Below are 11,725 nucleotides of genomic sequence, written 5' to 3'. Positions count from 1 at the left end.
GGCGGCCTCCAGACTGCAGGGGTCCGAGGGTGCTCGGCCGCGCTTTTGCCAAAAAAGGAGGGAGAAAAAAGAATGGAAGGAAGTAGGGAAAGGAAAGAAAAATGGGAGAGTGAAAGAAGAGAAACCCAATCCGCTGGGCACGTCCTCTCCTTCCCGAAGGAGACCCGCCAGTTTCAGACACGCACACCAGGACTTCTCGTGCTGCAGGTGCTTCTCATCAAATCCCTCGTCTGCTCCCGAGTTGTTCCGACATCAAAACACTATTTTTTAACTCCCTGCCCACCTGCTCCGCATCAGCCCAGCTCCCGTTGGGCACAGCCAGGTATTTTGTCCTTTCGTTAAAAACATGACTTTCTTCATAAGATGCTGCTACTTTTCCTCGTTCATTTGCAGGTTTGGGGGGTGGGGGTGGCTCTTGGAGAGCAGGGGGGCGAGCGAGGATCTTCAACGGTTGAAATACATCCAGCGGAGACGGGGAGGGGGATTAACAAGGGGAGGATCCATAAACTGGAGTCAATTCGATATGGAGTTGCAGGTGGCTGAAGCTCTTAAGGAACGTCCAGGTGAACGGCCATGGGGGGGCTGGGGTGTCTCATCCCACCAGGCTTGCTTCAATTTCTGAATGCAAAGAAATCAGAGATCGGAAATCCATGCTCACTCGTGAAGTTCCAGGTATAGAATGAGGAGCATCCTCGCCTTCCTTTTGAAAACCCCTCCGTCCCTCACCAGCGTAGCTGTGCCTGATGGTTTTGAAAGCAGAGAAGGTCCCTCCCTCTTGGGTTGAGTCCACCAGGCCCTGCTGCCTGCCGGGCACCCGTCGTTCCTCCCTGTGGGGCAGAAGGAGGACAGCGGTGCCCTCCCAGGGAATAGAGGACAGGGTGGACTCAACTCCTAGAGTGGCTCAGAACCCCAAAGCAAAAGCTGCCATTTCCTCTCTGGCAGTGTCTTGGCGTTCCTCTCAACCTCCTGGTCATGCGAGCAGGTTAGTCTTTGTAGCCCAGGAGGACCCAAGTCTTGCTTGGCAGCTAAGCCAGCTTGGTAGAGGCCAGTTGGGCAGCTACAAGGTGGCACCCTGGCTCTATCCTTGTTGTGTCCACCACCTACCACTCTGGCGTCGCCTTGAGAGCAAAGACTTTTCAAACCAACCTTTTTGTCAAAATGGTCTCCAAGGTGGTCCTCCTGCAGCAAACCAAGTAGGTTCAAACATCAGAGAAGGGGACGCCTCTCTAGGGTGATAGCCAGGTGAGGGGCTGAAGGGTTCACTTTCAAATTGAGGGGCAAAACTTGGATTGTTAGCCCACCTCGGGCGCCTCCTAGTCTCTGGTTGAATTCTCTGGCCTTGAAACTCGCCCCTGCTAAAAACCCATCAACTAGATTAAAAGCAGAGGCAAGCAGAGGTGGCCTAAAAATTATTTTAGACACGCCTAACCCCTTTCCTTCTCCTCCCCACAAACCTGTGGTTTAGCCTACGTTGGCTTCTGTGTTCTGCCCTTTATAAGACGGTAGGACGTTGCTAGCCAACTCTTCTGGATGTTCCTTAATTGGTTGGTGTGCCGGCTGACCTCTGTGGCTTGAGGCCTAAAGAAGTGGACGCCAGGCCTTTCTCTAAGCTTAGTGGACAGGAAGAAGCAGGAGCAACCTCCGCCCAGCTCCTTAAGTCTGTAGAGGTGTCCTTCTTCGACCTTGAAGGTGGAGAAGTTGGATTTGATCAAGAAGGAAGGAGAGAGCAGTTCTGGCTCTGATTCTCTTCCCTGCTCCCGGCTGTCTCGCCATTTCTCCTGAGGCTTGTCAGTGTCTGGCACGTGATGCCTCCCATCGTAGACAAATCCACGTCTGTCTCCCATAATTCAGACCAGGTAATGGCTGTCTGTCACTTTCTTCATTCCCTTTCATGCTGTGAATGTAAACCCACCGGGAAGTTCTCCACACAGGCATACTCTGAAATGTATGTAGCAGCTTGTGCAGGAAAAGCTTCCTTGTGACCTCTCTCACATCTATGAACTTTCTCTCCCCCCCCCCTTTTATTTTTTCTTCTTCTTCTAAGTGCAAAATGAAATATAGGGAAGTGTATCCCTAGGTCTATTGCTGTCACTTTGATTCTGCTGGTTAATCTTAGCCACGCTGGGGCACAAGAGGAAGAGAAGGGGAGAGCTGAAGCGTTGAGATACGTGGAAACGGATTCCTTCCTAGATCCAAGGTTTCTCCGTGGATTTTCCTGCTCTAATCATGGTTAGATTTCTTCTACTGAAAAGAATTTGATCTTGGCAAATTCTCTTCCATCCTAAATAAAGGAGAGGGGGGGGGGTTAGTGACAGCTCAAAGGGGCCTAGCTGTGACCACAGACAGGTCCTCCGGCTCTCCTTCTTGAGGTTCCTCAGCTGGATCCCCAAGAAGAAGGCCATCGCTTGGAGAACGTGCCCACATCTCACCTCTTCTCTCCCGAGGTGGAGTGAGAAAGATCAGCCTCATCTTTGCTTGAGTTCTCACGCCACGGTTACTTGGGAAACACTCTTCTGTACTTTGAGCCCCAGACCTCCTAGCTAGGCTAGCTTTCAGACGTTCGCCCCACACCCGGGTTTCCAGCTTGAGGTTCATCCTTGGGAATTCAGGAGGGAGCCAATCAACTCTGGAAGCTGCTTATCTCCTCCAAACAGCCTCTTTCTGCCACGGGGAGGTGGGTGGGTGGGGCACATTTTAAAACTCGGATGAAATATTATTATTTCACTTTTGTCCTTTTTGTTTTTTAACCTATTTTCAGGGATCATTTCAGTGCATTTCTGTATAAAGTTTTTTTTTTTTTTTAAAGAAAACCAGTGGGAGGATTGGGGTTCCAAATGAAATTTTGAAGTTTAAAGCGGACACATCATCACCTGTACATAGGTCATCCTTTCCGAGTCTTCTCTTCGAAACCCTTGTTTCTTGTAGAAACACGTCGTTTTTATTTGGGGGGGGGAGGCGGGTTGTTTTTGTTTTGTTCATTTTTGTTTGTTGGGGGCAGTTTTGTTTGTATTTTAAAAGCATGTAAATAATTTGTTAAAGTGACAAATAGTAGTTTGAAGTTCTTTTTTTAAAGAAAAACAAAAAGAAATCGCCAGCAGAAGACCTCAGCGAGAGAGTCAGCGTCTTGGGGGAGGGCGGGGGGGGGTCGTCGTCCCAGGAGCGAGAAGCTGGCGTCGTTTACAGCTTGTGTCAAGCTATGTATAATGTAAATTCTGTACAAAATCTCAACTTTTTTGGGGTCAAATGCGTAGATCAAACTAGAAGCATTAAGACGCTGAAGATTTAAAAAAAAAAAAAGAAATGCCAAGTTGAGGCTTTTTTTTTTATTTGCCTTTCTGATAACCTTAATGTGCAAAAAATTTATTTATTTCAAACGAAGAAAATGTGTACAGTCTATTAATGACAACCTAAAATGTATTTAAGCCAATCTGCAAGTTTTGTTGTTGTTGTTTTTTTGCAAATTAAATTCTTCTTCTATTTTATAATGTTCCTTCACAATTACCAAGCTAGTATTTGTAGAAGTGACATGAAAAAAAACAAAAAAACAGCCCAACGGGGCCGAGCTTCTGAAGTGCTTCATTGCACACATGAGCTGCAGAATCACAGGCATCAGCAAAGAAGGCTGTGTATGCTCAGAGGCAGTTTGGGCGGGGGGGGGTCTCCCTTTCTCGCTGCAGCTGTCAAATGAGGCAAGGGTTTGGGGTGTGGGGGGGAAGAAGCACTCTAAATTGGGGAAGGGGCTTGGTCTTGCAACAGAGGGAAAGACCTCCGTTGTTCTGATTTCATGAATTCTGTAAAAAAGACCAGTTTTTAATTTGCAGTGTGAAAAAAAAAAAGAGAGAGAGCGAAGGGCCTTCTTTAAAAGGAGGGGATTTTTAAAAAATGGTTTGCAGTAAATGACCTATATTTTTTATGTTTCTTTCAATAAATAAACAAAGAAATAAATGAATTTTTTAAAAAAAAAAAAAAAAGAGAAAGGAATCTCTGCTTTGGAGATGGAGGATTTTTTTAAGAAAAAAAGTTCTGTTCCCTTTTGTTTTAAACAACTGTATTAAAAAAAAAAAAACCAACCCCGTAGGACCGTTTTCTGTGCATCTAGGCTTCTGCCATCAGTTCGTACTTTTGTTTTAAAGAATGTGGTTTGGGTTTTCTTTTATTTCTTTTTCTTTTCTTTTTTTTTGTTTTGCTTTGTTGTGGGTGTGTCATTCTGTAAATATTTGTTCATATTTTTTTGTGAATTGAATACTATGTACCATTGTATTATAGTAACTTTTATAAAGCAAACCATAAATATACTGACTTTTCTTATAGAAGATCTGTGCTTGGTTTATTAGCTTGAAAGAATACACCTTTTGCTTTTTGACTCTTGTGGCTGGAAGATGATTGGCAGGAAGGGGGAGGGTGTCCGCAGGGGAGGTTAAAAAAGTCAAAATGGCAGCCGCACCATGCAGCTGCTTGTTTTTTTAGATTTTTAGGTTTTTTAGGTACAGGTAGTCCCCCAACTTACAACAGCTCATTTAGTGACTGTTTAACGTTACAACAGCACTGAAAAAAGTGACCTGGAACCGTTTTTCACAGTTACGACTTTTGAAGCATCCCCATGATCATGTGATCAAAATTCGGATGCTCAGCAACTGACTCATCTTTATGACGGTTGCAGTGTCCCAGGTTCTCCTTTTGCGACCTTCTGACCAGCAAAGTCAATGGGGAAGCCAGATTCACTTAACAACCATGTTACTAACTTACCAGCTGCAGTGATTCACTTAACACTTGTGGCAAGCAAGGTCGTAAAATGGGACAAAACTCACTTAACAATAGAAACGTTGCGCTCAGTTGTGGTTGTAAGTCAAGAACTACCTGTACGCTGCCCAGAGGTTGAGAAACCTTAGCTAAAAAGAGAAGGAGGCATCATGATTCTGTTTTTCCCAGTCCTTCGATATTCATGTGTCATCATCTCTGATTTGTTTTCCATCCGTTCTCCAAGCGTTATCCCCAAAACAGACACTGCAAGAAGCTCAATTTTTTTTTAATTTGACAAAAAAGATCTGGTTACAATGGAAGATTGGTGTGTAATCTTTGCCCGTCACATTTCACTCTGAGGACATCTCCCTTTGGGGCTGATGGACGTTACATGAGCTTGGACTCTCCGTCGGGCGTCAGGATGTTGAGGTTTCCCCGAGCATCTTGGTCAATTTCAATAGCTTCAAACAGAGACTTGAAGTTTCCTGCTCCAAAACCCTAAATTTGGAAGGAAAAAAAACAGGCATAAGTACTATTTTTTTTGCTAACCTACACACCAGTCTGTGTCTGCCAATAATGATAAGGTTCTTTTCTCTGATGCTGGGATGCTCTGTTTAGATCCAAAATGGCAGTTGGCGATCCAGTTCTGCATTTCACGAATGTACAGACCCTCCCCAAAGTAGTGAGCAAAGGAATTAATTAAACACTTATCTGTTCAAATTAATTAACTCTGGTTTAGAATATCATCTGGCCAGATACGGTGTGTCCCAACCTTGCCATTTCAGGAGAATGGACTTCAACTGCCAGAATCCTTATCCATGGCTATACTGCCACTGGAATCCTGGGAGTTGAAGTCCACAAATTCAGAAATGGCCAAAATCAGGGAACAGTGGGCTAGAGCAGGAGTCTCCAAAATCGGCAACTTTAAGACTTACGGATTTCAACTCCCAGAATTCCTCAGCTGAGTTGGGAAGTTGAAGTCCATAAGTCTTAAAAGTTGCCAAGTTTGGAGATCCCTAGGCTAGAAGATCTCCAGATCAGACAATCAAACAGCAACAGCAGGCTTCAGAAATCCTATCACCCAACTCTTCAGTTGAAATTTCCTCAGGACTTCCACCCCTTGGTAGTGAAAATTTGTCTCTGATTTTTGGAAAGCCGACGGAAACCAGAGGAGGCCCAAAGATGACCCCACAGCATCTGCAAAATCAACTGTTCTTCAAGATAACCTGGAAGGACGTCGCCCCTGAGGGACCCACCTCATGGTTGTAGCGCTGAATGACCTCAAGGAAGACGGTCGGCCTGTCCTGAACGGGCTTGGTGAAGATCTGAAGCAGGTAGCCCTTCTCGTCAAAGTCAATTAAGATTTTGAGTTCCTTGAAAGAGAACGACCAAAGACTGAAGGAAGTTGCCAAAGAAACTGAGCGACTTTAAACATTTTGACTGCAAGTTGTAATGAAAGCACAACTTTACTATCTGTAAAGCATGCTAGTTTTCTTCTCTTCAGATTCTCCTGTGTCTCTCAAACAGATGCAACCAACCTGGTCTCTTTCATTTTGCAACTCCCCATGCTGGTTAAGAGTATCTGGGAGCTCCAATGAAGCAGAATTAGACTCAAATCATCTACTCCATTAAATGTCAGTCTAATATATAAAATGTATCCATCTTTGAGCAAAAGGACTGCCATCAAGATGAATGAACGATAAATAGTAGTTTTTATTATAGTTCTGTAGCCATTCTCCCCTCAAGAGGCCTCCTGATCTTCCTGCTCTCCTCCATTTCTTCTCAAGAACCATCTAAAGTGATAACATCTTAGGCTAACACGCTAACCATGATCCCCCATTATAATGGAAGGCAACTGACCTCCAGTTTGTCAATGCTTTCCTTCACTTTGATCTTGGCTGTCTTCAGCCGCTCCCGGAGCTGCTGGTAGTACTTTGATGGAACGGACATGAACTCCATGCCACGGTCTTTCAAGTTTGTGATCTACATCAGGAGAAGATTCATGAGTGTAAGATTGACCCCTTCCAAGAGGTTGACATTTTGGATGGGGAGGGTTGTAAAGAAATGGACATTCTTACCGAAGTGATGATGTCTGAGGTGTTCAGGGCGATGTGCTGGACTCCAGGGCCTCCATAATAGTCCACGTATTCCTGTGGAACAAATCAACCAAGATGGACCATATGCAAAGATCTCAGGTTGAAGAACATCACCATGTCTACACTCTCCTGCATTTGTGGCGCAGAGCTCTGGTGGGTTAAGAGTGGGAAGATCACAGCATCACGAGTGCTTGCTCCTGGTTCATTCTGACTTGTGACGTGACTTGGGTAAGGATGTTGGTTTGAAGCTCTGAATCCTGGTTTGCTAGGTTTCAGCACTGGCTCTGTATTCCTCACAAAGACAACAAGAGGGCTTAAGGACAGCCCACACATCTTTCTTCTTCTGACTATCCCACCTGTTGCTAGAGCAGCACACAATCTTGGCTTGACGATCTTGCACGAGGTTGGAGAAGAGGCCAGCTAGATGAGATAGCAAAGATCCCCTCCCCAAAAACAAGAACATCTTTTGCAAGGAGAATTGGTGAGTCAGCTTTGGTACCTGGATCTGAGATTTCTTCTTGCCCATTGCAGGTTCATTGATGGGCATTTTGATGGTCTCCTCATAATTGGCCATAACCACAGACCGCAGGGCACTGAATTCAGTGTGCAGTTGTTTGTCATCCACAGACCAGAAGCGATGGAACTGGAGATTCTTCTGATACCTGTCGAGGCCATACCGGAAAACAGAGACCTCAAGTAGATGCTAAAACCTTCTCATTCCATCCAACATCATATTGGTCAAGGATTGGGAAACAGCCAAGTTAACCAAGAATTCAGGGAGTTGAATTCCACACCTCTTAAAGTGGCTGAGAAAGATTGCTGCGGATGTTTATTAGCATTGGTTTAGAAGGAAAATGTGGCATTTAGGCCATGTTTGCCATTTGTCCTCTTATTGAAATGCTCTTATTCATTAACTTTAATCAATAATGGTCTTTGCTCAGGAAAGCACAAAGAGCAGTTAGTTGTTACCCAAATATCCAAACAGGGCTCTGATATTTTCCTAAGGGGGCCTGGAGTTTAATATCAAAACTCTATTCAAAGTGGTGAAGAAACCTTTGATCAGAGGAGAAAATGATCTTGAAGATCACCTAGCAGGCCATGGTCTGTCCAGAGAGACCCCAAAGTAATCCCAAACATCTTTCTGATTATATAGAACTCAGTAATGAAACATTAGCTGGTGAGTCCAACCTTCAGCTCGTCTTCTAAGCCAGTCTTCCTCATCCTGATGAGTTGGTACTCCATGTCTTATAATCCCTTAACAGACACTCTAGCTAAAGCTTCACCTTCATGTCCTACTTGGGTGCCACCAGCTTCAACACCTGCTTATATTCGTTTTAAGGAAGGTTTCAAAGAAAAATCTCACCATTCTACCACAGAGAGCATCTCCTGGTCAGGCTGATTCCCCACAATGTGATCAATAAACTTCAGTTTTGCAGCAGGTCTGGAAACAAGAGAGAAACGTGACCATATCATGTTCACCGGTCAATCTTCTTCTCTCCCCAGCTTCCCCATCCTTGACTTTCGAACTAGTCACAATTCATTTTCCATGGGACGTGGGGTTTTTTTTTCCTATTCCTTCTTTTCTACTGAATTGTCCTTTCTCACGCACATCTGGAATTGCTTCCGCACAACCCATTTTTGTCCCGAGGCTTTCCACAACTGGCTGACCTTGGAGAGAGTAGCCAGCCGTTTTCTCTGCACTTGAGGGATTTGAGGGCAACATCTAAGCAAGCTTGGATACTTACAGTTTTTTTAAGAGCGGGTCCTTAAAGAGAGGGGCTTCAAATCCAGGTAAGAAGAGTCCTTTGTAGTTCTGTTTCTCTATGAGTGTGTGGGTGGTGTCTCCATACTATATTGTCAGAGAAGAAGAAACACAAGATGATCAGATTGCACCAACATTTGGAGAGAAGACTTTCCTAAGAAGCTGGTAGAGCATCCGCAGTTGGGCAGAAGGTCTCTGGCATCTACAGAGAAAGATTATTTCCTTCCAGATATGTTTTGGCCAAAAGCTCAGACTTTGCTCCATCTAGCTTTGAGGGAACTGAAGCTCTTTAGCAACCAGATCGCCCAGCATTGGAGGAGACCATCCCGTGAAGCCGGACCATCTCAAAGCAGAGAGCTTCCTTCCTTACAGCGTTTGCTTCTCTCTTTGGAGATGAGATTTTGGGGCCTTCCCCTCTTTTGTACAAAGCAGTGGGAGACAGCCTACATCAAAACTGTCCAAGCTACCAAGCTGAAGAAGAGCCAGAATTTTGCTTCTCACCAACTCTCGACCCACCTTTGATGTCTCCCAGCCTTTTTATTTCATTTTCTTCAGTGCTTGTTCATCTTAAAACAACCCAGATTCAGTAATATTTGCTTAGTTTTTCCCAGTGTGGCCTTTTCTAGGTCCATCCAGCACAATTCCCACCATTTCCAGCTGACTAGAAGTGTTGAGAGCTTCAGGACAACTCATTCTGAGAATGCCAAGCTGGAGAAGACCTTCCCACCCAACTAACCACCATTTTCCCTGCTATTCTGATCTCCCTTCTTCTCCTCTCTGCTTTGAAACCTTCCTCCAAAGTCTTTACCGTTTGCACGACTGCAAATTTCACTTTCCCGTGCTTGTCTTCTTCTGTCCAGGGCTCTCGTACTATCCGAGCTCCACGTTCTCGGGCTTTCTGAACGGAGGATGGGAGAATGAAGTAACGTCAGATAGGTCAGCCAACAGGCTGGGGTGAGAACTGGCAAACTTGAAAATGCTGGGCAAGTTTGGCATTTTGTCACAGGAACATCCCAAGAGGTCCTTGCCTATTCACTAAAGATCTGCTGTCAAAATGTGGCCCTCACCAAAGATGGATTGATCATGTGCCATCAAGTCATTTTGGACACCTAGCAACCACATGGACTGATTTTTCTCCCTGAACTCACCACCAAAGACTGAAGACAAAACTGTAATACTGCCCTCAGCTTGCCTTAGACAATGTTTCTCGAGCTCGGCCACTTTAAGAAGGGTGGACTTCAGTTCCAGAATTCTGGGAATTGAAGTCCACCCTTCTTAAAGTAGTCAAATGGAGAAACATTGACTTAAAACATTGGTTCAACAAACCCAGCGTGCTCCACCAACCGTAGAGTTTGTTCTCCAGAGAAGCCAAATCCTGGGGAATTCTGGGAGTTGAAGCCCACACCTCTTAAAGTGGACAAGGTCAACAAACACTGCCTTAGGCAATGTGGCCATCACATCCTTACAACTACCTTCAATTTAGCTATCCTATCTCTAGGCAGGTGGGACCCACACTCTCTGCTTAATGTTCTATTTATGGCCTTGACAGATGGTCCAGATGTCTTCTCTGAAATGAAGGTGATGCTCGAGGCTGGCATTCGGTCGAGGAACCTGAAAATTCCCAGGAAAGCAAAGTCTTGAATGTGTGAAAGATTTTCCGCTTTACCTTCACAATAGAATCGCAGTCCTCCACTTCAAAGGCAACATCTTTGACGCCATCTCCGTGCTCTATTAAGTGCCGTCCCATTTCTACGTAGACCAAAAAAGAGGAGTCAAAATGGACATTATTTTTGGGGGGCACAGATGTTCAGCAGCAGCTGTTCATCCCATTCAGCAGGACCCCAAAATTTCTGCTTATCCTCATAATACAGCAGCTTCAAGCAATAACGACCAATTTTATTATCCGAGAAATAACCGAACAATATATAAATATACTAATTAGATAGCGACATAGGAAAAAAGTACATCACATGTGCTAATTTGAACAGGGTTCAGAGGTCTCCTGCTAACTCCTGCTATGATATTTCCTTATTTATTAAATTTATTTATTAAATGTATATGTCGCCCATCTCACTCTAAAAGCAACAGAGACACCTTACAAGAAATAATAATAACAATATCAACAACTAACAATAATAACATCAACAACAATAATAATAATAATATGGTAATGCTGGTCCCACCGGTTCTAAATTTACCTTCATTGCCAGGGTTAAGGGCCGAGGAGAAAACAAATATAATCTGGAAATAAACATAATAAAGAGAGAATTAATGCACTGCCTCTAAGGCACAATTAAGGGATGGTCAAGAATTTCCTCTATCACTTCAAACTTTCATCTAGTTTCTGAGATGATGGCCAAGGTTAATTAATTAACCTGCTAATTAATGTTGATCTTCTGCTTTTCCAGAGATTTATCTTTTTGCAAGATCTCTTTTGAAAGATAAGAAGAGCAGGAACAGGGCAAGCTGGGATTAAGATGATTGAAAGAACTGTTTGCAGGCTTCAGATTTTGAATTCTCCTCCTTTTGCTACCTCGGAGTGTCGACTTGCTGACTTTGCTTCACAACCAAATTGAAAATTATTGAGCGAACCAGCCTATCGGCAGCTCTCAAGGCCTCAAGTCATGATATTATTTTCTGTGCATTTTACCTTATCCTGCTTGATCACGTGGGAAACCACCTCTCGGCTGCCAGTCTCCAAGCCTCGGTAGGCCAGTTCTTCAAACCCCATTTTGTTGCAGTAAAAGGATGCAGCCTTGAGACAAAGAGGGAAGCTAAATTAAATTTCCTTTCCTTTCCTTTCCTTTCCTGTCCTTTCCTTTCCTTTCCTTCTGCTTCTGTCCCTTTCCTTCGTTCCTTGTCCTTCCTTCCTTCCTTCCTTCCTTCCTTCCTTCCTTCCTTCCTTTCTTCCTTCCTTCCTTCCTTCCTTCCTTCCTTCCTTCCTTCCTTCCAAGTGTGGTTTGCCCCTTGGTTCCCATCATTCCCGATCCTTGACTTTGCTTGCTGAGTCTGATAGGCACTGGAGCTCCACCACCATAGTTCCTGCCCCAGATGAGGTGTCACGTTTTGAAGATTCCAGATTCAAACACCCACTCGGCCACTTTGCGAAAAATACTCCGCTCTGCCA

At 44.4% G+C, this 11,725-nt stretch overlaps 1 protein-coding gene across 1 annotated transcript; it reads right to left on the bottom strand.

Moving 5' to 3' along the window:
• Positions 1-5,127: 5,127 nt before the first annotated feature.
• Positions 5,128-11,344, bottom strand: HPD (4-hydroxyphenylpyruvate dioxygenase). The gene is made up of 11 exons (XM_015815455.1): positions 11,249-11,344; positions 10,797-10,839; positions 10,265-10,347; positions 9,407-9,496; positions 8,582-8,685; positions 8,200-8,277; positions 7,336-7,498; positions 6,819-6,890; positions 6,601-6,723; positions 5,997-6,113; positions 5,128-5,238 (listed from the first exon to the last, which is right to left on the bottom strand). The coding sequence occupies exons 1-11, from the start codon at positions 11,327-11,329 to the stop codon at positions 5,128-5,130; spliced, it is 1,065 nt and encodes a 354-aa protein (XP_015670941.1). The 5' UTR covers positions 11,330-11,344.
• Between the last annotated feature and the right edge of the window lie 381 nt (positions 11,345-11,725).

Source organism: Protobothrops mucrosquamatus, unplaced genomic scaffold (genome assembly GCF_001527695.2).
Source record: "Protobothrops mucrosquamatus isolate PMUCROS unplaced genomic scaffold, P.Mucros_1.0 scaffold342, whole genome shotgun sequence".
NCBI lineage: Eukaryota > Metazoa > Chordata > Lepidosauria > Squamata > Viperidae > Protobothrops > Protobothrops mucrosquamatus.
Note: the sequence above shows the minus strand (reverse complement) of the source record. Positions and strands in the feature narration are given on the sequence as shown.

Excerpts from the sequence above, each read along its gene's own strand:
- HPD (XM_015815455.1), bottom strand. The coding sequence starts at position 11,329 with ATGGGGTTTGAAGAACTGGCCTACCGAGGCTTGGAGACTGGCAGCCGA. Across the intron at positions 7,499-8,199 it reads ATGCTCTCTGTGGTAGAATG|GTATCAGAAGAATCTCCAGT; the intron begins GTGAGATTTTTC and ends TGGCCTCGACAG. Across the intron at positions 5,239-5,996 it reads TTCAGCGCTACAACCATGAG|GGTTTTGGAGCAGGAAACTT; the intron begins GTGGGTCCCTCA and ends TTCCAAATTTAG.